The sequence below is a fragment of the Drosophila rhopaloa genome, unplaced genomic scaffold (assembly GCF_018152115.1).
Source record: "Drosophila rhopaloa isolate 14029-0021.01 unplaced genomic scaffold, ASM1815211v1 contig_115, whole genome shotgun sequence".
In the NCBI taxonomy this organism is placed as follows: domain Eukaryota; kingdom Metazoa; phylum Arthropoda; class Insecta; order Diptera; family Drosophilidae; genus Drosophila; species Drosophila rhopaloa.
The window spans coordinates 10,433,755-10,461,705 of NW_025334990.1; the positions used below are offsets into that span (position 1 = coordinate 10,433,755).

General features: G+C 44.2%; 1 protein-coding gene across 2 annotated transcripts in view; it reads left to right on the plus strand.

The window, feature by feature from the left end:
- LOC108048631 overlaps positions 1 to 27,951 on the plus strand; it is a 50,005-nt gene extending 22,054 nt beyond the window's left edge. Inside the window, exons 2-8 of one of the 2 annotated variants that reach the window (XM_017129405.2) lie at positions 20,150 to 21,815; positions 21,876 to 22,070; positions 23,032 to 23,197; positions 23,268 to 23,421; positions 23,491 to 23,636; positions 23,697 to 23,910; positions 25,644 to 27,951. In XM_017129405.2, coding sequence (XP_016984894.1) covers positions 20,150 to 21,815; positions 21,876 to 22,070; positions 23,032 to 23,197; positions 23,268 to 23,421; positions 23,491 to 23,636; positions 23,697 to 23,910; positions 25,644 to 27,742 — 4,640 coding nt within the window. In that variant the 3' untranslated portion in view covers positions 27,743 to 27,951. Of the gene's footprint in view, positions 1 to 20,149; positions 21,816 to 21,875; positions 22,071 to 23,031; positions 23,198 to 23,267; positions 23,422 to 23,490; positions 23,637 to 23,696; positions 23,911 to 25,060; positions 25,316 to 25,643 lie in introns of those variants that run through there. The other variant, XM_017129406.2, reaches the window with a different exon arrangement.

The window sequence follows — 27,951 nt, forward strand, 5'->3', positions numbered from 1 at the left end:
TTTCCCGAAGGCACGCAACAGTTTTCGCCGGTACAGCATCCCCCCAAATGGATGGGAAATGGAAAATCCCATCCCCTGTTTTTCTCTCCTCCCTCAAGAGTTGAATAAACTCGATTCGGCACTTGCACAGAGAGGAAAGTATATATATTGTATTGATATATGCTATAGCAAAATAGTTCGGAACTATTAAAAAAATTTAGAATACCTAAAAAATATGTTATTATTAGAAAATATATAACCACAAAATATTTATCTTACTTTGGTATTTTAAATCAATAATGAACTGTAAGGTATTTATCAAAATATATATTTTAAAGAATATTAATATTTTCAATTAAAATTTAAATACTTCAAAAGTAACCTCTTATCTAGAAAAAATATGCTTTAGTCTTCTTAGAGTTTGATTCACTCACTTTAAATAGCTTTTAATAGCTGGGTTTTTTATAAAATGAATAATAAGACATAACATGAGTAAATGTGGCGTAGAATTTTATATCATACTGATATAAAAAGGTGTTTAAAAATAATACCAGTGTTATGAAACAATCTCGAGATGACAATATGCAACTGATTTGCTTTTGTTGTTTTCCGCTGAGTGACGAAATCTGTTTCTGGTCCGTATTGTTCACATGTGGGGGAGTCTTGGGGGCGAAAGGGAGGGGCAAACACTTTCACCGCTTACCGAAGAGTGGGGCTTCACTGCAGCAGTCAATACTCGTAAATCAAAAGACTCCACTCCAGTTCCTCCATCTGCAACTCGCAGTGAATGCGACTATTACCCCAGTTTTGGGTTCAACCCTTGAGATACGGCCGCATAAGGGGCCCACACAATGCATCCGGCAGATACGCGCATCTGCGAGATACACGCACAAGTGCAGCGACAGTACAGTAGTCACCCCCTAAGAGGAACCGGCGCCCACGCGCATGAGCACTCGCTTCGCTCTCTCTTTCCTGTACTCTCTCTCTCTCTCTCTCTTCGGACGACTGTTACATTTTGATTTGGGTTTCGGTTGGGTTTTGTTTTGTCGTTCAGTTTTCAGTTTTTAGTTTTCAGTCTCACGTTGACCGGTGAACATCGACCAGGAAAAGTAAAGTGGAAACCCCCGAAATTCGGAATTCGTGCATATTTTAAACAACAAAAAAGAGCAGTGAAAATGCCCAGTGTGTGTGCAGTGATGCATTTAAAATGTTTTTGAGCCACCAGCCCCATGGAATAAATGTGCATATTCCGCTTCCGTTGCGCACCAATTGTTACTGAAACACCGCCCCCGCCCCCTGCGACACGCCCTCCCCCGCTGACACGGCAAACACAAAAAAAAAATAACAAAATAAAAAAAAGAAACGGAAAATGTTTACAGTGTTTGGCAACTTTGTTGCCCCGAAACGAGGTCAATGCATTTCCAATTGCCGATAACGAAAAGTGTAGCAAGAGCTGGAAAAACGTAATGTTAAGTTCAAAGTTAAGTGCACTGCAGTGCCCCAAAGGCATTTACTTTAAATCATAAATAAATGAAGAATTTTCCACTCGAGTGAACAAACTTAAATAAGCGTTTATTAGTGTGCGTTATGTATCTGTGTCTCGGGCAATAATTGCATGCCATAAAACCCAGCAGCTATTTGTTATCAGCGCGGCTGCTGTGCCTTGTAATCAGACTTCCACTTGAACTATATCCCGTCTTTATTGGTCTTTATTGGATTACCAGTGGCTGGAAGCGGGTCAAGGGGGTACAGTGGGCTCTGGATACAGCAAACAGCAGCGATAGCCAGGTGAGTGGACAGCAACATGGCTGCAATATCGATATGTTGACCAGCGATTCCAGCGAGTGCAATGCTCTCTGCAGATAACTATGTCACTGTCCACCCCCAAATTGGTATACACCCGCATCCCAAAAATAAATCAACTACACGGAAAAAAATATTATAGTTGTGAACCTAATACAAGAGGCAATTAATACTAAATATCATTTTATACATGTAATTGATATCTTAGTCAATTACTTCGGTTAACCTGCATTTTAAAGCCACAATAGTTACACTGAAAAATATTTTTTCTAATTCAAAATTGACTTATAATATTTTATATTAATCATTTTTATAACTTTGATTGGTATAAATATTTAATTGGGATACAAAGGAAGGGGGTTAACTGTATAAATGAAAAGAATTTAACAAAAATTGCAAAGTTGATAATATTTCTTTCTGTGCACAGTTAAATTTAAGTGAACTCTTTGGCCCCCCGCAAACAAAGACGGAGATAATATCTATTCTATTGAAATCAAAAATCAAAGACCGAGCGAACAAGCGAAGGCGGCAGATAAAACGGATTAGCATGGCACAAAGCGACAACAACACTTTAAATTAACAAACAAAAGTCAACGACTGTTGTTTTGAGGGAGGGAAACTATGGAGTAATGTGATATTGGGCCCAAGTACGGGGTATAGACGATAATGGCGAGCAGAGACCGCATAATGGGTGTACAATTTCCTAACTAGATCGGCGCAGATTGAGGCATAAGCCCGCAGATACCGTTATAGCCATTGATTTGGCATATCCATTGCAGTTAATTAATCAGTCGCGATTTAGGGTCACTCATATCAGTCGGGGTGTGAACTATGTGCAATTCGCTTATCAAGCCAAGAAGCCCCAATGTGAGTGGATTAAGAGACACAAAAGCGACGAAAGATAATGGTCACTTTAGTGGATTTAGAATGGCGAAGAACAAAAGAAGTTCAACGCTCGCACAAACAGTTAAATTACAGTGAAGCCTCGCTGGCCGTCGATGGCCCAGGCCGATAAGAGTTTCTCGCATTTGTACCTGCAATCTGGGCCACAGCGTGACCAATTTTCCAGCCCGGCCCTTTTTCCGCAGGGAAAGCCCATGCAAACGGAGTTTTTGGGGGGAATACCGGAAAAGAGTGATGGTCGCTGGCTGTTGCTGCACTGAGAAAAATACATATTAAAAGACTTAGCAAAATATTACCTTCTGAATATTTTATCAATTTTGTGTGTTTAAATATTACAACAAAATTTCTTCACGATAAAAAGCATAAATATTTCAATCAATCTCAATATCTGATTTTAGAAAAAATATTTTATAATATTGTAGATATACAAAAAAATGAATATGAAGACAAAGTTTAAATTTAAATTTAAATGAAATAAAAACAAATAACAAAATTTGAATGCATTACGAATATTTAAATATGTATGCGATATTTTAAAGGATAAGTTAAATTATGTGGAATTTTTACATATATTGTATATTCTAGATATAAAGCGGGATAGTTAAAAGCTGTGTTCTTTTTATTTAAATGTATAAGAGCTTTATTTCCAATTATAATAATTAAAAATGTTTTTTTTATATTATTTAGCTTTATTGTTTTATGTGCTTTTGCTATGCAAGTAAAATGCTTTTGAATAGCAGTGTGGAATGTGGGAGTGTCTTTCTTTGTTTGCTAGTGTAGAATTGGCTGCAAACAGCTGTGGATCCAGCAGAACAGCTTTATTTTGGCAATTGAAATTCCCTGCCTGGGACGATCAGCAATGACAGCTGAAGTGGGGCCGCAGGTTTTAAGGCCCACAAGCCTGGCATAATAATAACCCTGAAAGTTTACTGACTTCCGTTGCAGCGACAGCAACACCAGCAACACCAGCAACTGCAACACCAGCAACTGCAACACTGGCAACAGAAACTTCTGCTTTAAGCCCCGTAGGCAGGAGTTGGCCAAGAAGTGGAGGCAGGAATGGGCCAGGGGCAAGGGCGATAGCATCTGTGGATGTGGACACCCATGCTCCTTTGTGGAGAGCGGAGCACGTAGGTGGCGCTAGTGTTGTTTATGTAGAGGAGGAGGCGTTGGCTCCATTCTCCCATTCTCCTGCTGCTGTTGCTGCTGCCTTCTTGCCGGTGTCGTCTGCAATTTGTTGCTGTTGCAGTTGTTCGAGTACCTGCAACCTGCGGCTAGAAAGGAGCTGCGATGTTAACAACCGTTGCTTGGGCTTGGGTTTGGGCCAACCAAAGAACCGTGTTAACTGAAAAGCAACGGCTGCATTTCCACACGTTCCCCGGCAGCAGCGACAATGACATGACAGCAGCAACATCAGCAACACCAGCAGCATCACTATGGTCCCGCGATTGCATCTGTGTATTTATCTTAATTAGGCGGGCGTTGGCCAAGTAAAAATGCATGAATCACTGGCGAACGGAGTGACAAGGCTCAAAAGAGTCGAGAAGAGAAGGAAGCCTAAAAATAGCAGCTGCAATCGTGGGTAAATTGCTAAAAACGTGGTTATATTAAGCGAATATGAATTTATTTAACTGGATTTTAGCTGTGGAATTTCAAGACCCAGGTACACACAAACAAAATTTATTTCATTCAAGAAAAAGGGGGTAAACCGAGAGGATAAGTGAATGAAGACATATTATTGATTCTGTAGTACTTAAATATACAAAAATTTATCGAATAAACAGATTACAACTTATTTATAATTACATCTGTGTAAATTTCAAAAATATCATGTCAGCCATCATTTTAGCTCCTTTGTATGTAATCGTGTCAAAATGGAATTTAAATTTTATTTGCATCCTTAAGCCAGAGAAACCAATTCCCCAATAGGCCGATGGCAATTAATTAGAAATCGCTGAGCTACGAAAATTGATTTTACTTAATCAAGTCGCACACACACAGCGACATCGAGAAAATGACGCTTTAAAAGTTTTTCGCTGTTGCCAAACGCACCAAAATTAATCAAGCGGTAAAGGCAACAACAAATATATAAAGGCCGAAAAAAAAAAAACAATTTTATAGGCAGCGCTTGAATGCCCAAAATGCATATCGCTTGGATTCCAATACGAAATTTACCGTCGCATGGTATTTTTTTTTGGTTGTTGCCTGATTTTATTTTCAGTTTTGGACATAATTTACGTGATCATGGCGCGTCGATAGCAAGAAATTATCGACGCGCATGCGCAGTCTGCGTCCATGTTGCCGTTGCAGTTGCAACTTGCAATGCCTGTTGCTGTTGCAGTTGCCGTTGTCGCTGTTGCTGTTGCTGTTGCTGCTTGGTTTCTAATTGTTGCGCGCGTTTGTGAAATTTATTGCGTTTCGATCGTTTTTCTTCTGCATTCACGTAACGCCAAAAAGCGAAAAAATTGCGAATCCATGCTTACAACTTCATTTCGCCTTGGCGATTTGGTAGCCGCGATACGGCCAGCAAAAGCGAAATTTATTTTTATGTTAATGGCTTTGGCTCGGCGGACGCATTTCGTGAAAGGAAAAGCCCGATCGAAGAAGGGGTGCCGCAGCGGAAAAAAAGGTTTTTCATTTGCGGAGCGCGTGGCGGGCACATGTTTCCTGTTCGGCGCATTGCTGATCGCTGACTTTGCCTCTGAGAATCAGAACAGCAGTCGCAGCTGCTCTTTGTTTGCATCGCCGATCGGCGATCGCTGAACCGGGCTTCAGTCGCATTTTGACAGCTTCCTACAAACCCCCTTCCTAAAAATCGTTGGAATTTACGGCCTATATGGAGATGACTCACCACGGTAAACATGCATCATTCCCCCAGACTTCTCGTTTTGAGCGTGTGAATGTGAACGAAAGCCAGAATGTCTGGGGGTAATCGATACGCTGTTTGTTGTGACAGTGCCACCATAAACATCCGCCGGATTAGATTTTGGCAACCTGAACCACATGGATCGGTGCGATTTCAGGCGGGGAATTCTATTTGCGCCGCAACGTCCATCTGCGAGTGTGCGGAGATCAAAGGAAAACTTCTGCGAAATGTCTGAACAGAGTTCTGAAATCTTCAACACCTTCTCGTACTTTCTTTCAAGTATTTTTGTTCTGGCTTGCATCATTTTTTGAGTTTCAAATACACTTTTATTAAAACACAAATGCTGTTTCATAAGACTTTATAAATTAAGCAGTTTGTTGGTACATATAATGAGAAAATAGATATACATAAGTTCTCTTATATATATAGCTATCATAAAAGATGTTTAAATTTCGAAATATAGTACAAATTTCTTTCTTTTATTATTTCTTATTGAACATAAATTTTTTTTAGAATTTAAATTTTGAAATATAGTACAAATTTCCTAACCAAAATGTAGATTACACAATTTTTAAGGGAATATGCAAATGACCTTATTGAACATAAATTGTTTTCGAATATTATTCTCTGTGTGTCTTACCATTTCCTTTGGCATCTCGCACTCTATAATCTCCATTAGGCCCCCGCATCTCTGTTTGCCACATGCAGCACATAATTTCTGGTGCGTTGTATCTGCAACTCGGCAATTTCGCAATCATCGAAATGCAATTCGAGTGCAATCATTTATCTGCCGCCTGGCTGGCACAATATTTCATTATTCATTTTTCATTTTCACCGGCCATCGAGTCCTGCGAAAGAGCAAATATTGAAGCTGGGAGGAGTCGCCAAGAGGAGCTTGCAACTCCCAAGACAATCGATTACCGGACCGCGGCGCAAACGTAATCAGACAAATTCAATTTACGGCAATTTGCATGCCGCGTTCGTTCGTGAAAAATGACAATTGCAGTTGCAAAACGACGATGTTGTTGCCGTCATTCTAAGGCTGCGCCCGTTGCCAAGGCTGAATTGTTTTTTTCTTTCTTTTTTTTTATCCGCCTGGCTACCTGGTTCATGGCTGTTGCACATTTGGCGCCTTATCGGCGCAATGCATCTGCCAGCAGCACACACCAGCAACTAGCAACTAGCAACTAACAACTAGCAACTTGCAACTTGCAGCAGCAACAGCAGCGATTTTGTGGGAGCAGGGACAGGCAGCAGGTTCGAGTTTTGTTTTGGCCATTGCAGGAAATGAAAAATTGGCAAACATGCCACGCTTTGCTCTCCACAGACATGCATATGTTGCACATAATTGGCGTTTATGCCACAAGCGACGAAATGCAACCTGCAACGGCAACCACAGCGACTAATGTAGCTGATGCGTTGTTGATACGCCTGGATTTTCGATGATATTTTTTTCTCTCCCCTTTTTTTTTTTTTTTGTTGTACTGGCTTTCGGTTTCGGGGTGTGTCGCCTGCAGCCGAATGCGGCCACTTTTGGCGCACTCACTTAACCTTTGAACTGGCCATGTTGTCGCGGCGAAACGTGATTAAATTTAATTAACATTTGCTTCCTAAAAGGTTGCTGGCTATGTGAAATTTAGTCATTAGTTGTTGTTATTGCGCGGCCATTAGCCACGCCCACCGACGATCACGATCCGCCTGCTGCAGGTGCCACATGTTGGCATTGCCATTAGAGTGGGCCAAAAACAGTGAAAACCAAAAAACCAAAAAAAAAAGAGGTAACATCCCAGCACGATTGAATTAGCATAACCCAAACGGGGTTACCAGAATCGGAATCGGCGATAAAGATGGCGTGTCTGCGACACACGAAAAGAATTTAATTAGGCGACTGCGTTCTGTTCTGTTTGGTTTTTCCAGGTCATCAGCTTGCCACACGCCACATGAGGGGGAAATGCTAGGAAAATGCAAAAGAAAATGCTAGGAAAATGCGAGGAATATGCCATCATTAAGCGAAAAGCTTTGCGGCATGTCAACACGGGCAGTTGCCGTAAATCAAATGCTCACAATTCCAGGGATCCCCAACCGACCCCTTCTCCTTTTCGTAGCACAATTTGTTCGAGGAATGAGCGCAGGAATGTCGCAATCAAAATTTCAACATCATGTTGCCTCAAACGGGGGGAAAACAAGAAGTGGGAGAACTATTTATAGCTGCAGTCGATCGCCAGTCCATTGGGCCAAATGTTTCTGAAGTCGATTCTGGATCTCTGGCATTGCACAAGCCCACAGACAGGGGCAACCTCATCATAATAATGGAATAGAGCGCTCCAAACTCACTTGAATGGGACTCTGAATATGCTTCTAATTGGCGCAAATTATTGAAAAGATCTTCTCCAGATTGTGGCCCCTCGGAGCCTTTGAAATTGCCAGCAATTTGTTTCAACTTCTTCGGGACTCCGAAGGCAGCATAAATCTTCTATTGCGGCTGCTGCTGCTGCTTTCCCCTGACAATAAAGTATTAAATTACCATAAATTAATATTATGGACAGGCATTTAATTAGAAGGCCAGACAGGGGATAAAAGAAAGTGAACGCCAAAATATGGGGGAACTATGGCCAAGGCTCTGACACTAAACTTGACCTACAAAAAAATAGAGTTGTCTCTTTTTTATGGTTCAATTAAGTCTGGAGATCTTCATTCTGATATACACATGTATCAGATTTTAAATCACTCTTTTGCACAGAGAAAACTTGCGATTACAAATATTTAATAAGAAAATGTTAAGTAATTTGTTGACAATTTCTAATTTAATCTAAAGAATCAAATGTTTAAGTTCTGTCTGTGTGCTTAGAAAAATATTCTTAGTAAAATTAAGCAATTGATTAATATTTATAGGTTATTCATTTTGGTGTTCTTAGAAAGTAGCCTTTATGTTTTACAAAATGATAAAACTCTTTAATTTCTAACTTTTGTATCCTTAATTATTACTAAAACCCAATATAAACTATCAGATTCCTAAAGAAATGTTATTTTTCTAAGTGCCATTTACAATTGATCTTGATGAATGTGTCGCGTGTTTTAATTCGCTTGAATGTGAGGCAGTGGCAGACCCTCAACGCAGATCTCCCATTGAGTAACCATCGCGGTTTTGTGGAGGTGGATACTCATACTCCGCGGAGCCACTAATTAGTCACAATTTCCAGAGACATGGCCAGTGTCAAAGGTCTGAGAGATATTTTTAGCCATCGTGTTGCCGCATCATGCTGCGGGCAGCAGAATGTTGCACACTGCTGCGCATGTGCAACCAATTATTAATTGCATATGCAACATTGCAGCATTCCTCCGGCTGGAGGAGTCATCTGAGTCAGCGGTTTGCTCCATGGCGCCGATCGTCGTCAGAGGCGTCAACGGCGTGTGCCCGTCTCTTTCTTGGCCAGAATGTGTGGGTGGGTTGCTGTTGCCGTTGCCGTTGTCGTTGCCGTTGACTATTAGCCAACCAGAGGATGGAGTCGGGCTCTGCACTCGCCCAGCAGGCAATCTGCCATATATATTCGCCGACAGAATATGCCAATCCTGGCCAGAACCCAAAGAGCATCAGCGGATCGGTGGGATCGGGATCGGGATCGGGATCGGGATGCACTTTCTTGTCGCGCCCCTTTTTTGCATTGCTTATTAAATTACAAAACAACGGCCCACACATAAATAAACGTGGCAGGCTCTTCTTTGGCCAGGCATTAGATGATGGCAATAGGAAATGCCTGCCCCCTGCCCCTGCCACTTCCCCCCCTTCCCCCCGCATCCCCTTTGTCTGATCCTCTGTCTTATGAAAAATTCCTAGCGCTTGGCGTCTATAATTAAGCGTGAAATGTTGCTGGCGTTACGCCGCATTTCCTGAACCGATTCGAGCCCTTCGGCTATAAAAGCGAACCCAAGACCGCGGAGGAAGATCCACAGTCCCTGCAACAGCTTCAGGTGCACTGGGAAAAATATAGTTCAATTTCATGTTCATTTAAGATATTGAAACATAAAAATACATCATTAAAAGCGATTTATAAGCGTGGCTCCTTCGAAAGGTATCAATTTGAGATGGAAGATAACTATAGTTATAACTAATAATAACACTTTTGTAAACAATATCTTATGTTTTTTATAGGTTCGCATTTTTATTATTTTTTCAACAAAAATACTACCCTATAAAGCTTGTTTTGTAATATTAAAAACAAGAGAGAACGCTATAGTCGGGTGCCCCGACTATCAGATACCCGTTACACAGGTAAAGGGAGTGCGAGGGAGATGGAGATAGAAACTTTGATCACGCATAACTTTTTAACGAATGGTCCGATTTGAAAAATTTCTTCTACATTTCGATAGGTATTGATAAACACAATAAAACTGCATTTTTACTTTTCCGAAATATTTACATTTTTAAAATCGTATATAAGCGATTGTGGGCGTTAAAGGGGGCGTGTCACTTTTTTGAAACAAACTTGCGATGCGTAGGAACTCCTAGAATCTGCATGCAAAATGCCAATCTTCTAGCTTTTATAGTTTCCGAGATCTCAGCGTTCATACGGACAGACAGACGGACAGACGGACAGACAGACGGACAGACGGACATGGCTATATCGACTCAGCTAGTGACCCTGATCAAGAATATATATACTTTATAGGGTCGGAAACGCTTCCTTCTAGCTGTTACATACTTTTGCACGAATACAATATACCCTTTCACTCTACGAGTAACGGGTATAATAATATTTAACGTCTCTTGAAATTTGGTTGAATAGATTTTTAGTCCCAATTGACACCGATTGAAAATTTCCAGATAGTTATAAAACATAAGTTTTTGTCAATGCTGTAATAAAGCTGGCTCTAAATATATTTACAAATTACGTTTTTTTGTTGGCATATTTATATTTATATTTTATTCATACTCCATTTTAAAGAAATCTTTCATGAAACCTCAAACTAATTAAATATTTCACTGTGTAAAGTTTATATCCCAGTAAAAGAAGCAGACAAAGGCGAAGGCCAAGAGCAGAAACTTTTATGGGTTCCTTGTGCAGCAGCAGCAGCAGCAGCAGCAATTCTTATTAATTGCAAGTGTCCGCACTTACTTTGCAACATGTTGCAATTAGAATCTCGGGCCGGGCCGAACGAACTGCTCCGGGGCAGACTCTTTGTTGACGGAAGTCAATTCAAATTAAGACCCCCGAAGGCCCGGCCCAGAGTTCAACGATCTCGTCCAGTCTCGGAGGAACTGCACCAATATGTGGCAACAACAGGGCTCGCGAAAATTGATTTCTCTTGTTAGGGTTTTAGCGCTTTTTCGGATAGCCATCCAAACCATTTAGCCAACGTGCTCTGGCCGCGGCAGTAATTAAAATAAATTGCCTGCCCAGCGTTGCCTCTGCCACATCTAGTGTTGGCCATCTAACGTGGTCTGCATCCTCTAAGTCGTCCAGAGCTGTTGATAGAATTTGCACCAGGACCGGGTGTTGCAGCTCCTTGCTCCTCACGGTCATCAAATTAAAGCGCTAAATTGTTGCTCGCCTTTTCCTGTCTTCCATCACGCCATCGTCTGGTCTGGTTCATTAACATATGTTTGCCGGGGGATCGGTGGATCGTTGGATCGGTAAGTTAGAATCGCAGAACGAATCGGAGAATGGCAGTGAAATTTTATGATGCCAGCAAAGTCCGAGCTGGGACTGCTCATCAATTAAAGAAGTGGCCATAATTTGATTGTCTTGGCAGTGGCCTGACCTGCTTTTTATGGCCACGCCGCGAGTTTTCCACTTGCCAATTACGGCTGCCACCAAACAGCTGCCACGCCGGTGGTCGTTGTGCCAATCTTGGCCCGAACTGGATGACAGTCGATGGCCTCAAACCCGCTCCTGCGTTCTCCTCGCTCCTTTTTGCCCCGCAGCGCATGCATTTTCGCTGGAAAATCTCTCAGCCACGCGAAGTGCAGAGCATTGACCATTAATTGATGCCTTTCAAAAGCATTGACATTGGATCTAGCTGCGGCATGTGGTCCACTGCCTTGGGCGGCGATCTGGCACAGCTCCGGTGGAGTGGAGCAGCTCCAAATGGGGGAAGGCACCGCATTCCGCGGATGCGGCCTTGCTAAATAGGGGCATCTATTGGCCATCCTTGGGGACGGGGCGAGATCGCTATTTTCCCTCGATCTCGATTAGCCAGTTCCCTTTGAAATAACTTTACTTTTATCACTCGCAAATAAATTCCTAAAGGAATTCCTAGAGGGGAGTCTATTTTATTCATGTAGCGACCTAATAAAAATATATTTTTAAACCTTGAAGTGTGATTATAGACATAACTTTTTAATAGGTTTTCTAATTAAAATGGTTTTAGTCTGGGGAATTATCCTTTTGCTTCTTTTATTCTATTGTTTCTAAGGAATAATAGATGCTTCTTTTGAATGTAACTAAATTATAAGTTGAATCAGAATCTTAAAGAAGTTAACAAGAACTAAATATTATACTTTACATTTAATGGTATATTGTACAACTTTATTTCACAAAACTTAGGTAGACTTGTTTAAGTAAAAAAGGTGTGTTCAATTTAAGGCCCTTGAGTACTTGGAACTTAAGAGCGACCTTCGGTGACCCCAGACCCCGCCACGATCTTAAACCTATTGAGATTGACTTGTCATAAAGAGGGGCAGCAGAACTTGTTAACCATGTTAACAGAGATATCTTGGCCAGAGCCCGAATGCAAATTTATCCAAGCGATACGCAGCGCAGCTTGTTTATGGAGCTCATTAGCGGTAAGCCATTACCATTACCGAGAAGCCAATACGAGTTGTCCCGCTGTCCAGTTGTCCAGCTCCTATCTAGAGTCAACACTACCCTCGAGTGGGTACTCGACTATATCTGTGAGGTATCTTGGCCTTCAAACCAGACAGACGGGGTCTCTATCTGCGCGACAACTCCCACTCCTCCCACTCCTCCAAAACAACTCCAACTGAGTAAGTGAATGAGTGAGTGATTGACTGACTGATGGCTTGACTGGGTTACCAGTGTGTCGCCCACGTAGATGCTAGATTTTCGTCGACTGCAATCCCTTATGCAATCGTGCTCCACATTAATCAATCAGCAAAAAGCCTAAGCCCTGACTGACATTTCCTGGCCTCTTTCGGTTTTCAGTGTTCAGTGTTCGGCGTCTTACGTCTTTTGACTTTCGGCTGATGCGTGTGCGATATGGGAAAATTGAAAATTGATTTCGAAAGCGAAAACCGCACGGCTGAAACCGCACGAAAATGTTTGTTGCCCCGTCCGCACAGATTAGCGTTTCTTGGCCCTGGCTAAAAACCACTTTCCATATTGCAGCTCCAGTGGCTAATTAAATGCGATGGCCTTATATAATAGCGCCAGAGCTCCCTTCACCCCCGACCTCCTTTGGCCAGGTGATATCTCCATTGGCTGGGAAAAATTTCACCCAGCCCTTGAACTGGTCATGACCATGTATGCACTTCGAAAAGGCCTCCTTATTTGGCACCGCCATTGAGGCCAATGCCCTGGACTTTTTCGCGGGATTAGTTTTGCCAACGATGCGGCTATATTTAGTGGGCAAAATTTGTTCACACTTTTATGCATTTTTCGCGCAGTTGGCATTCATCACAGGCAGTGTTTTTACGGCCAGCTCGAGGATCTCCTCCGAAACGCCAGAGTCACGCAGTTCGTCATGTCAAAGTCAAGGAAGGCCATTGAGAATGCACGAGATGCCTTCCGCCGATGGGAAGTTCTTCAAAAAAAAACACGTCGGTCTGCACCTCGGCCCCGCCCCCTTAGCTCCGCCTCCACGGGCTGAAGTGCAAAGTGCAACAGCTTTGGCTGCTCCACTCCATTCCATTCCACTCCACTCCTCAGAAGTGAAGTGTCGCCTGCCAGGATGAGAAAAAAAGAGAGAGGCAGGAACCGTGGATCTATTGTGGGCAGAAATTGGAGAAGAAATACTTATCTTGCACAGAATTCAATTTTTAAGAATTCAGGCCACTCATAAATCTTAAAACTATACACAGAAACATTACACATTAAGCCCTCACAAGATTTAGTTCTATAAAAATATCTTTTATCGCTTTAAATGAAGTGCTATAAACTTGGCATCTTGTGTGTTTATTTTATTAAGTTGCTGTATATCTATCAGGAAATCTTCAAAAATATTCTCGAAATTTGAGTATTTTGAAATGCTGTAAAAATATTTTTATTTAAAAAATATTATTTAAGAACATTTGTTAGGGGCTATTAAAAATAAGCTGTGCAATAAAAAACTATAATATTTATGCTTGTTAAATCGATATTCTAAAACATGAGAACATTACTTTGCATTCCCAGCCAGTCCAATAATTAAAGCTTAATCCCAATACATGAACTCATTCCGAAAGTAGAACCTTGTCCTATTTAGGACAGGTATTTTCCCTCCAGTCGGATCCACTGTGCCAGCGGGGAAGCCAAAGTTAATTTAGAATCAGCAGTCAGGCAATGTTTTATGAGATTTTAGCACTTTTCAGCCGTGGCATGTTTCGGTTTGGCCAGGAGGCCGCGGCTGTTTAATGGATGTCTGCCCCATGGAATTTAGCACGTTTTGCCACTCGCTCCGAGGAAAACTAATATGCCAGAAGGGGCGGGTTGCTTTTGGTTGGCCAGGTCTAGTGACATTTATGGCTTCCCAGGTTGGCCTGAAAGTCTGGCTCTGGCTTCACGTGCAAATATGAACAAGATTTATAACTTTTTGGCGGCGACATTTTCCTAGATTTTTGTTTGCTGCCGCTTTAAAAGGATTTCACTTTTCGCTGAAAACGCCAGGATGGGATGGGCAACAAAAAAATAAAACCAAAAGCTGGTGTGGGTATGCGCTAAAAGCAAAAGTCAGTGCTATTTGCCATTGCGTTGGCCTGGATGAGCAGCGCACAGCCGTCGTTTAAGTGCCTCCGATCCATGGATATCCAGCACGTTCTAAAAATAACAACCAAATCCATTGCCCTCCGTGAGGAGGCCCGATCTCGAGGAATTTTTATGCTTATGCGTCTGCAAGATTCGCTCAATTTCAAAAGAATTTCCAGCCTATTTGTGGGGGCTCCTCGAGTTTGCTAGAGGAAAGCGGAAACGATCGTTAATCCTCGGGAAATTATCAATGGCTCTTAACGAACATTAGATGCAATTGGCTAAGTTAAAGGATGGGGCTCAATTTGTATGGCCAAGCAAAGCCATTTCAGCCAGATCGTGAATGCAATCAAATACTGTGATTCTATGGGTTTTATGATTTGGGCTTTCCTCGTTTTTTGTTGGGGTGGAAGGTTACTTGCCTTTCTAAGATTTATTAATCAAGTTGAAATGGAAAATATTTTCTTACTTAAAGAGCAATCCAGCAATTTAATATTTTTAGTCTTAAGCTTAAGCGTCTAATATATAAATTCCCAGACAAAAAGTTTCTGCCATAAATCAAGAAAATCTTTTAAATACAATTTCAACAAAAAGCTTCTTTGACATTTTATTTGCAAAGTTGTATTTTAAAATTTATTACTTGTAAACAACGACCTATTTTTATTCAACCAAGGAAATTGTTTTTCTATCGATGGGAATTTTCCCGTCATTGTCAAAACAAAGTTGTTCAGCTTCAGTTTTATTGCACATCTGCTGCATACCATTTTCCTTCATTTCTTCCCAACACATGTGCCTGGAATATTTGCCGACTTTTGTGACCATTTGGCCAGGCGGCTTCCACTTCCACTTCCGTTTTCTGTTTTCCAGTTTCAGTTTCAGTTTGTGTCTTGGCTTCTGTTTGTGGCAATATCGTTTGAGTTAAGCGGTACTAAAGTGGCGGTGTTCCAGGTCGTCGTCTTATCGGGGGAAATGTGTTTATAAGTCGCGTTCAGCGACGCATTGAATAACATTTTAATTGGGAGTTGCAAAATGCGTGCCATAAGCCAAGCGACCAGGGAACACGTATGGGGGCCCAAGTCAATAATGACAGTTGATAACCTACACGGAAAAAAATGTATAGTTTTGAACACTTTTTATTGTAATATTCATTGCTTAACAATTACTAGAGGAATTTGTTATCTGATGAAGGAATGAATGGATGAAAGACTTCAATATGTTGACATTTTATTTCGGATTATTTTTACTTTTCAAAAAGGATCTTAAACCCTATCCCTAATTCTCCATTTTTCCTAGTGACTATTTTTGCAATTTTTTTTATTATTCGTTTTTATTTCTACTATAAAATGTTTTTATTATTTTACAACTGAAAGGGAATTTTTTGTCAAACCCTTAGAAACACTAGTTTAATTTAGGGATAACAAATCTCTAACTGATGCATTAAGACACCCAATTTTCTCTCTGTGTAACGGCTCCCTAAACACCGGACTAACCATGGCGCCAAGTCAAGACGGGGCAGACAAAATGAAATGCCGATTAAAATATCAATTGGCAGTCGCGGACCTGGGACATCGATGATGGCGACTAAGCGCATTAATTTAATGCTCTCAACAGCTGGCCACGCCGTGCATAAATAAAATGTCATCGCATTCCATTTCATTTTATTCCATTCCATCCGAAGGTGCAACATTTGAATGCTGTCGATTTCGATTTCGATTTGAGTTTGAGCTCGGATTCGGATTCAGATACAGATTCAGATTCCGACGACAGCACTTTCCCTCGCTGCGCATAATTCAATGTCGCCAACTTATGAGCGACTTGCACTTGGCTTGTAAATCAGTCAACACACCGAGCAGCTGCATCTTCGGGCCGGTTGACCTTTAGCGTCTGCTATTTTTAGCCACAATCGCGTAATCTTTAGCCCGACTCCGCGATGGAGCCTTTGCGGCCTTTGGGGCCTTATGAAATTGTGTCAGGCCCGCCATAAATTGCCGGCTTTAGGAGCTTGTCCAGGTGCGCGGAGTGGACACCTGAAGCCGCTGTAGAAAATTACGGCTACGGCCATAAGACACTTTGTCGCCGGGGCATTAAAGGGATTTGGATTTGGAAAATGAAACCAGTGTCTGAGCCTCCTCCTCACCCCCCTCTTATTCCCCCTCCCCCTCATACACTTCTGGCCCTGACACCCTTTGCATCCACGAGGGGGCTACTCCAATTGCAAATTGCAAAATGACAGAGAGCTTACTTTGCATTGTTTCGCTGGACTGACAGGCTGAATTTGTTGGCCACTCCGGTTGCGGAGATCGCCGGCCAGATTCGAGATTAGCCTGGCCGACATTTTCCCCAGGTCTTGGCGGAATTATGCCATAAATAGTTTGGAACGGCCACAGCTGTTGGCTTTTAATTAAATGCTCGCCGGCAAGTGGCAATGATTAGACTCTACTTTTGCACGGCAAAAAATTGTTACTCAGTCAAAGGTCTAATTTATAAAATTAGCCCAAAATTAAGCTGGATTAGCTAGTTTGATATTAATAATAAATTTTAAATAATGATGATTGCTTGAAAAAATGCATCTTGTAAATGATTTCTCTTGAAAGAAGTTCTTCCATAATGTTCACTAAATATAATTTCCATAATATGGATAATATTAAATAATTATGCCGTAACTTCAATGTGCAAATCAAAATCAATACTTTGAGGTATCCCATATTTAAAGATAAAGGAATATGAGGATTTGATATGAGTTTTTTGGAACAATATATCTCCTAAAAACTATAGAAGAAATGGTATTAAATGATGTTGCAATTTTGAAGGATATTCAGTTTCGGTAATTTAGTTTTTTCTGTGTGTGAAACCCATTGGAGAACCTGTCGTCGCAACCCACGGTTTGGCAATTAAGCAAAACGCTCTGTCGTCTAACTGGGTCAGCCTGCAGGATGATGGCCAGGCAGGTATCCAAGTATCCAAGTATCCGAGTATCCGAGTATCCAAGTATCCAAGCATCCGACTAAGCAACTATCTATTGGCGAGTATCTGCTCTGTCTGCGTTCGCGGCCCACGCAAAATAATCAAACAGAATGATGGAAAATTAAATGTACAAATCATGTTTACGACTTGTCGTTAGTCTGCCCGAAAAGACAGGCGGCACAGCGGCGGTCTGACAGTGGGCGTGGCACTACTCATGCCAACTAATTGTTGTTCGTGGCTTGGCAAAATGTTGCCCAACCAGGCGAAAAAACCAACCAAAACCCGGACCACATTGACACCATTCGCAATTAGGAGAAAAGTGCCCCATCGGCTACTGGGATGTGGATGCTGTTGAGGATGAGGATGAAGTTGAAGATGAGGATGACGATGAGGATGGTAATGCCTGGAAAAATCTAAATAGCTGAAAACCGGTAGCCGCAACGTGGGCCGCAGTTTTGTCTTAAAAAGTTAATTGCCTGATTTGCTCAGCCTCTTTTAAGCGGGAAGTGAGATGTATGGGCTGTTAGGATCTTGGCTGTTGGGTTGTTAGCCAAATGTGCTAAGCGATAATCACATAAACATTTGGCCTTAATGAAGTTGGCCAAACGAAGCGAGGCATTCACACTTTACAGATGCAGATGCTTTTGCATCCATTGGCTGGCTCTTTTTATACCCTTGCAGAGGGTATTATAATTTCAGTCAAAAGTTTGCAACGCAGTGAAGGAGACATTTCCGACCCTATAAAGTATATATATTCTTGATCAGCATCACCAGGAGAGTCGATCTAGCCATGTCCGTCTGTCCGTCCGTCTGTCCGTCTGTCCGTCTGTCCGTCCGTCTGTCCGTCTGTCCGTCCGTCCGTTTCTACGCAAACTAGTCCCTCAGTTTTAAAGCTATCTGCTTGAAACTTTCCCAAAAGTTGTCTTTCTATTGCAGGTAGTATATAAGTCGGAACGAGCCGGATCGGGCCACTATATCATATAGCTGCCATATAACTGAACGATCGGAAATGCCATAACTTTGGTGTTTTTAAAGTTAGGAAGTTGGGACTTTTTATGGGTTTTATTTTTGGCCAATCAATCCGACCTACCAAATTTCATAAGGATCGCCCGACAATATCCTATAGCTGCCATATAACTGAACGATTGGAAATGCCATAACTTTGGTGTTTTTAAAGTTAGGAAGTTGGGACTTTTTATGAGTATTAAGAATACACCATATGAATAATTTTGAAGAATATAATTTACAGAATATTCTGCAAGGGTATATCAACTTCGGCTCCGTCCGAAGCTAGCTTTCTTTCTTGTTATTTATAGAACCCACTATACTATACGTTGCACGGCTTGAACTGCAATTTGCAGGCCATCATTAAAAGTGCCTGCATGCAACATTGACTGTTGACTGACGCGATCTGTAATTTATAGATCAAGTCCCCCTGTCGATAATGTTATTAAATCCGCAGTTGTGAGCGCTTTTGATTAATTGAACCGTTTGTGAGAAATGATGAGCGAGCCTCGGAATGTTCATGCCAATTGCCGTTGACTCGGGTCGATGTTCTGCCATGTTGCTCGTTGCCTGTTGCAAGTTGCCTGTTGCAAGTTGCCAGTTGCCCGTTGCTAGTTGCCCGTTGCCTTTTGCCTGTTGCTAGTTGCCTTGCGGTTTGGCCATGTTGCGTTGGCATATCAATTCACATGTCAGGCCGCCAGGCAGGCGAACAGCAGCAACCTACTTATTTATGCAGCAGACCAGGCCCAGTAACTCCGGCTCCAACTATAGTTTCGATTCCAAGCCTGGCCAGAATAACGCACACTCGCTGACTGATGGCCACGTTCTGACCGCCGCTCGTTGGCCATGCATCCTGCGGCTAAACAACTCAATACATCAGCCATTCCCGTCCGCCGGCCGTTGTTTGCCCCGGCATAAATCATTTTATTATTTTATGCAACAAAATTATGGCAAATATCGCGGATTACGAGCATGTGTGCCACGGCACAGGCCCATCAACATTGCAGCACCTCGATCGGGTCGGATCGATTGGGTTGGGTTGGGTTAGGTCGTTCAAGGGGAGGGGGCATTAGACACCGCCCACTAGCCACGCGCCTCGGGAATAAGGGGAGAATAATCATCCAAATTAGTCATCACTTCGTTATTTCTTTTCATATTGAAACTGCGTTCTTAACTTGTTCCCAACACGTTCTCATAATTATATAAGTGCAGGAAATTTTTTTAGTAATTTGTAATTTTGTTTAAAAGATTTGTGATATAATTTCTTTATTAAAAAAATTGTGAAGAAAGTTGAAACTCCTTAGGTAACAATATTAACTGTGTTGGGAACTCGTATTTTATACCACATTTATCATTCGAAAAAATGTTTACTTTGAGGTTTTTCTTTCTTCTTTTGGAAATTGCATTCTTAATTCTTTCCTAAAACCTTTTCGCATTTATATAAACTCAGAAATTTATTTAAATGCCTTATACAATCCCATATTGTTTGTATTATTTATTATATATTAAAATGTAGTATTTCTTCGAAAATATTTGTTATTAGGTTGTAGTTTATTAACTTTGAGTTTATTTCGTTAATTTCTTGTTTTATGAAAATCGTTTTTGGTATACAGTAGGAAAGAAAATAAGTTAATTTAAATATCATAATTTAATCACAATTATATAATCGATCACCCTGATTTCTTTTCCGTGTACTGATGTTCCATTTCCCCTTATTTTCAAATTACAGGCAGCACCACAGAGCTGGCACCTTCTCTGCTGGGCATCTACGACACATTGACGAATAGCTTGGCCGCGGGGGGCGTGGCAGGGGCTCCCACAGCGACATCTCACGAATCGAAGGCTTCCAGCAGCGGCGATTCGACGCCCAAAAGAAGCAACAGCAACTGCAGCAGCAGCAGCAACAGCAGCAATAGCAGCTGCTCGAGTGTCCCCACCAGCGATGACCAGACCGGCGGCTACACGCTAGCCAGTTCCAGCTCCCACTTGGGCCACCTGGGCCACTTGGGCCACCAGGAGCCAGCGGCGCCACTGGTGGTTGCGGGATTGCGGGACGAACCGGATGGCGCTCAGTTGAGCCGACTGGTGGTGCAGCGACGCCAGGAGTCGCAGATCCACGGAAGCAGCAGCAGTCTAACTTCCACAACCAGTAGTCGCCGGGGCAGCAACATCCGCATCCTCTCACCGAATGTCCATCGGATCATCACGCACTCGGATATACAGCCAGTGGAAGCAGTGTCTGCGGAGGCACTGAAACAGCACCAACAGCAATCCCAAAGGAGTCCCACCCAGGGAAGGTACATAAAGACCGGGAACAGTGGGTCATCCCCGGCGAGTGGAGGATCCACGCCCAAACTGAAACTATCGCACATACCCCTGTCCAAGATCACCGGCAAGTTGTCCACCCAATCGGGCAGCGAACTGGTGTCCACCTTCGATTCCAGCAACGAGTATCTGCACTCACTGGCCTTTGCCGCCACCGAGAAATTGAGATCCCAGGACGAGGATCGCACGCCCACCAATAAATCCGTACCAGGCACTCCCTTCCACTTCGATGGGCATCCGTTCCAGACGCGCAAACTAACCCTGCCGAGGTACGATTCCCAGCAGAGCATCAAGCTGATCGAGATGGAGCAACTGGCGGCCACCAGTGCCCAACTGCAGCATGCTCAGCCCGCCACGCCTGGAACGCCGGCCACGCCCAAGCCCTCCTCCAATCCACCCAAACCCAAGGAGTTTGTGTGCAGTGAGCCACTGAGTCCGGTGGATATGGTGGATACCATTAACTTTGACCTGGTGGCGCAGCACATGGAGAGATTGACGCTGGCGGATCCGGGTGGACTGGATCCGCGGGCGGAGCTCATCGAGGCGGTGAACAAGACCCTGGTCAGTAAGCCACTGGTGAGGAGCTCCTCCGCCGCCTGTGCCTCCACCATCTGCAGTTCTCCTCTATTAACCTATGCCCGCACCAAGAGTTTGGGCGCCAAGGCCAGCACCTTGGGTGGCGGGGTGCCCCTGAAGCTGCCCACTGCCGAGCAACTGGCCGAGTTGGAGGAGGCCAACAAGCTGTCGGCGGAGAGTCTGGACAGGCTCACGGATATCAAGCCGAAGTTTGCAGCCCGCTTGAGTGAGCTGGCCAGGCTCAACAATCGCCCGCTGTCCTCCTCCTCCATTTGCTCCACCTCCTCCAGTTCGAGTTCCGGATCGGATCAGCTGCTCAATGGCAAGCTGACGGCCACCTCCTATCTGGCCAGTGTGGAGAGTCTGGCGGAGAGCGAGAATGAGCTGGGCGATCCACACCATCCGCCCGCCTTGAGTGTCCTGGAGAAGACCTGCCTGGAGATCGTGGACTCGGAGCGGAGCTTCGTCGAGGATCTGGGTCAGGTGATCAAGGGGTGAGTCTTACTGTCTATTGAGTATGTTCCTCAAAGATCTCATATGTATATTTAAATTAGGTACCTGCTCGACTGGAAGGAGCGCGCCTGTCTCCGCGTGGACGAATTGCAAATACTCTTTGCCAACATTGAAGAGATTTACGAATTCAACTCGATGCTTTTGCAGCGGCTTATCAACACGGGAAGGGATCCCGGGAGGATCGCCAGGTGCTTCATCGACTTGCGCGATGGCTTTGATGTGTACACAACCTACTGGTGAGTGGAGGGTAGAGTATTCGAATGCGTCATGGCTCTGGATTATCTGAACATTTAGGGAATCCCCATTATTTCGTATGGGTTCAACTTTAATCAGTTCACACCCAGTTATTCATTCGAAGTTTTAACATAAGCAAGCTTTGCATTTGTTTGACAAGACTTCTGATTACAAATTTTCATGAATGGTACTGGAAAGTACTTAGATAAGTGGAGCTATGAAGTATTTTCGACTTGAAAAAAGTACAGTTTAGTAAAACTATGTTGTTTATCACACTTTGGGGGAGACTTTTTTGTTGCAAAAATTTGTGAAATTTATTGGAAGATGTAATAATAAGCTATCTAGCAATATCTTTGTCTAATAGCTTCGTGTAATGACAGTGATTAATCACTTAGTTGATTTAATCTAATCATTAATTGCAAATATGATGCTATAATGCCTGCGTTTATGACTTCCGTCCGTTTACTCCTCGCACTTCACCATAATTATGTGTCAAAACTAATAATCCCGACAGAGGTGGGTCTACTCCTGACCTGGTTGGGGATTCTGGGGACTTGGCGTGTTCGCTCCATCTTCGATACTGCCTTTGTGGCTTTCCAGCTCTTTTGCCAAGAACGGTAACGACGGCCAAAAACGATCTCGATAGGCAGTTTGCTGGCAGCATGACACGAAACCAAACCAAACGAAACGATGGCGTCTCTTGGCAATCCAGGCACGCCATGTTCCATTTAAACGCTGACGTTTACCTGGCCGCGATGCCAATTTGGAGAGCGGCTCCGAATCCGAATCCGATGGCAGCGGTTTGATTTGTCGCCCCCAATGACACGCGGGCATACATCATCGTGCCTCCCACTGTCCACTATCCACTGTCCACTGTCGACTGTCGTCAGATTTGAAATTCAGATTTAATGCCAGCCATGATGAAGACCTAAAGCACATGTCATAAATCCCGATTCCCCGCAGCACAAGCTACCCGGAAGCCATCTCGCTGCTGACCAAGTTGCTGCAGGCCACGCACACCTACTCCTTGCTGGCCTCCACGCAGAAGCTCCTCCAGCACCGCCTGCCCCTGGGATCCTATCTCCTGAAGCCGGTGCAGCGCATCCTCAAGTACCATCTGCTCCTGGACGTGAGTAGGAGAAGTGGGTGATCGAGATGACAGTCCTTGACTGACGTGCCTTCTATTTGTATTCCAACAGAGCCTGCGCAAACACAGCGATTTGAAGGAGGTGGCCGAGGCCCATGTGATCATGCGCCAGGTGGCGTACCACATCGACCAGGTGAAGCGCAAGCAGGAGCAGCAGAGTCGCGTCAAGGAGCTGTCCGGCATTCTGGACGGCTGGCTGGGACCAGGTGAGTGCTCTAAGAAGCACCTAGAGATCCATGTTAGAGGTATAACCCCATTTGTACCCCCTATTCCAGAGCTCACTGTTCTGGGTGAACTGCGTCAGGAGGGCCTGCTGATGGATCAGCACAACAAACAGCGACTCGTTCTCCTCTTCGCCACCATGCTGATCATTACCAAGCAGAAGGAGGACGGACGTCTGCAGTTCAAGACCTACATTTCGGTGAGTTTGTGGGCTGCAGCTATCTATGAATTATCGCCTTAATGCCCACCGATCTTGCAGCAAAACAATCTGATGCTGAGCGAACACTTGCCCGGGGAGCCGAGCAGTTTCTATGTCATCCCCTTCGACGAGCCGCGGCACCAAATCAAACTGACGGCCAGGAATCGTGACCAGAAGCGCATCTGGACGCAGCACATCAAAGGTGTCATGCTGGAGAAGCTAGACATTCCGATGCGCGCCAAGGAGCTGGTCTTTAAGCTGGGCGATGAGGAAGGTGAGTGCTGTGCTCCCAGCTGGCCAAACTTGGCTTACTCCCAGCTTGGCGGCTCTGCTCTAGGGCTCTTGCTGTTTTTTGTCTTACTTTTCCCCGTTTTTCCCCGTTTTTTGTTGTGTTTTTTTTTGTCATGTGGCCAAAACACTTAACGATTTGGATTGGGGACTGCACGAGATGATGAAGTGCCTACAGTTATGCACATGCGGGTACTTGTTATAGTTGGGTAATGCCTGTCTGCCTGGGAAAAGGAGAGTCACAGTGAGAAAAGTGCAGGGATATCAGTTCCTCATTTGCTTATTTTTATTTTGCATTATTTTGTCATTAAATTGGTTAGGAATTATGTTGATAATCTGGATATTCTTTTAATTAGAACAAGTTTATAGTATTTTTAATAGATTAATATTGAAATTAAAATATAAGCGTAGTTTTTTCAAATGCTTACGGTCTTGTTTTTTATCTTTAAAAATTCTTTTAAATTTATCTGCAAGAGTTCAAATTATTAAAGTGAAAATCTCGATTATGGTTCTAAAAATGTAATACTTTTAATATGCTATAAGGTTTTTTGCTATATTAATAAGAATAATCAATTTTTAAATCACATATAAAGAATCGTTGATAATCGTTTTTAATGTCTTTTTGAAAAATACTCTTTAACTTCTCAAAATATTTCGTTAGACTACCATATGATGAATACTTAAAGTATTTCTTTTAATGTTGTTAGACGTTGCTATTTTGGTAAGCAAATTAGTAAATAAATAGGTAAAACATAAAATTTTTTTCTCTGCACTGCTGGAGGCTCTCCTTAATCCCGTCCACATGGAGGACTTGGCTCGACCCACTCTTTCGCGCGGTGCACTTATGATTCGCACGCTCCAGCTGCGACCAAGTGACATAACCAAGTGGCAAGCGAGTCGCTAGCCTTTCGCCAAAATCGTGCCAAATCTGTCGACGCCTCGGCGGCTCACTGATTTATTACTTGGGCGAGATGTAGGCGCATTTTAATTGCGGACCTCGGGCACCCACTTTACTGGATCGTTATGGGTTTTGGGCCACAGTTTATGTCTACCGTGCTTAGTTGGTGTCCTACTCTAGTACTAATTCAATTTGATCTAACTCTACTCTACGAAATGCTATATGTTTACCGTTGTAGTACTACCAGTGATGCATTCTAAAACTAAACACCCCAAAACAAAGAAACGAAAAAACTTTGACTAGTGTTTAAGGCGTTCTAAGGCTAAATCCCCACACCCAGAGACTGAAACCGATCTAATTACCCACCAAAAAAAAAATAAAGCAAAATATAATCCGATCAAAATGAAAATAAGGGCTATAGACAACTGTAAACCCCCAGTACATCTAATTGTTAAACATCCTAATCGTAATCGTAGTGTTCGCTAAAAGTAACTATGGTGTCCGAAGAGCCTAGTAAGTATTGCGAGAACCGTATTTGGATTGCTAGCTTTAATTGGCCTTTTAACTCGTTCGGGGTCTGTGTTTTGCATGCATCCTAACCCGCATAATTGTATGGAGATCGCTACCTACTAACCAGCACCAACTAATCAATGAATCCTAACTACCGCATGATCCGCTGTTAATTTGGTACCTTAGAATGCATACTCACTGGTGTTTGTTTTTCGCTCACTACCTCCTCGAATCACTCACCCCACCGCTTATCATTCATGTCACAAGACCTCAGAATCTAAGCTTGACTAATGGGTTATCCTTACACGCAGATCGGACCCCAGATCGCAGCACTTGGAAGTGGAGTCTCCACTCGGCGAGTAACTCCACGCCCATCTATCTGGAGCGGAGAAATGCCTGCAGGAGGAGCGAGATACGCCAACGGAACTCAAAATTCAAGCGGAAGACGGTGGCCAACTCGAGCTCCTTTGACAGCTTCAACGAGTCCCTGGAGCAGGAGGAGGAATCGGTTAGCCAGGTGAAGCCCTCGAAGCCACTGGCCAGAAATAATAGTCTGGACGATACGGCCTTGCAGAAGCTCGCTGCTGCCATGAGATACCGAAAAAGAGATGCAGGGGGAAAGGAAGAGGCCAAGACTCCGGCGAAAGAAGCTTGTAAATGCGGCCAGGATGTGAAGCAGGAGGATCAGCCGTGCTCCTGCATTTTGCGGGATCAGCGCAGTCGCAGTGCCAAGTCGCAATCCCCCGTCTTCAGTTACAAAGCTCTCAAGGAGCGTAGTAAGTCGGTTCCTCGGATCGGAGGCTTCAGCTTGGACGAGGAGGCGGAAAGGGAGCGGGAACAGGACGAGGATAGTACCGCCTCCCTGCGCGGCAGTAAACCCGATCTCAGCGAGCGCAAGACCAAGGGAAAAGGCTTCTTCGAGGTCAAGCAATACAACCACAAGACGATGCCCAAGAAGATTGCCACCATGAAGAAGCAACGTGGTAGCACCACCAAGAGCTGCTCCAGGTTCTACATGGATCTCAGCGAGTTCGATAGCAGCAGTGCCACTGTACTCAAGATAACCGAATCCACGGAGGAGCTGCGACCAGATGGGGAGATTGAAATGGCCCAGGAGGCCTCCACGTTGGATGAAACCTTGCCGGATCAGTATTACCACCCAGACCAGGAGACGGATCTGCTGTCTCCAGCGGAGAAGTCCAAGCGGGATGCCCAGATCGTTTTGGATTTGCTCAAAAACAACAAGGAGTTTGAGCGGATCTACAACAAGCAGCAGAAAAGGCGCGAAAGTCCTGTGAGTCCCGTGAGTCCGGATATATGTCGTGGGCCCATCCTGCCGCCGCCACGCCCACCATCGCGATCTCCGCCGCCCCTGGAATTGGAGGAGCAGCAACAGCAGCAGCAGCAGCAGAGGAAGCGCGAGGAGGAGGTGGACTCAGTGGGGGAGGAGCCCATCTACGAGACCCTGCTGCGCAATGTCCATGTGCCTTACAAGTTCTCACCAGTGCTGGGACGCGCCAAGTCCTCGCAGATGCTGAAGAAGCGATCGAAGACCAGCCCATCGGCTCCTCGCCCCGAATCGGATTATGTGACCCTGGTCTACTCGCCCGACGGAGTGCTGCAACGCGTGGGCGAGGAGGCAGTGCAGCGGGACAGCTGCAGTTCCTCCTCCACCTCGACATCCTCCACCGGATCGGGCTCCACGCTGAAACGAGACAGCCAGAGCACGGTGATCAATATGTCGATGGAGGCAATCCAAGAGCACGGATCACGTCCCCTGCCAAAGAACCTAGTTTCGGGATCGGAGAGTTCGCTGCTGCCACGCGCCCTCAAGTCCATAGACAACCTGAGCATGGCCTTCGGTCGCTCCAATCGTCCTCCAGAGCGAAGGGTATCCGATGTCAGCGAGATGTGCCGCCAGAGCGTGCTGCATCGCCAGGGAAGCGAGGCGGTGGGCGAGCGGATGGCCCACGTGGACTATGCCGATCCCAAGACGCTGTTCGGACTGGGGGTGCTCAATCACTCGGAGCGGGACTCTGTCTTCTCGCTGACCTCCTCCTCCAGCGACAGCATGTGCGAGCAGCAGCGTAAGAGATCCGGAGTGGATCCACCAACCAACAGCTTCGAGTATGAGCGGCAGGTGGAGGATAGTTTGGAGAATGACTTCCGGGACTCGGCCATCTACAGTGATGACAACGAGAAGCGGTCCGGTGACTATGAAGTGCAATTGCGCCGGCCCAGCAGTCCGCCTCCGCCGCCACCGCCCCTGGGACCACGCCCCCATCAGCACCCACAGATTGCCCCGAAGCCTTCGAAGGATGTGCTGATCCAGCAGCGGGCCGGCGTCATCGTCTGCCAGTCGGCCTCCCGCAGTTGGGTCCTTCAGCAGATCGAGAACTTCAACAAGTAGGATCCTTGCGATCCAAAGACGAGCCGTTGTAAACGACCCATTGCCATAAACACAATTCCTTTGTAATTTCTACATGTACATAGTTGTAAGTGTTCGATACACACTTCGTATGCAATGCTAATCTTAGATACCATTAGTCGACTGTTTTATATTTAGAGCTTAGTTGCATAACCGCAGAGTCATTTAATAAAGTTTGTAATCACCTGAAA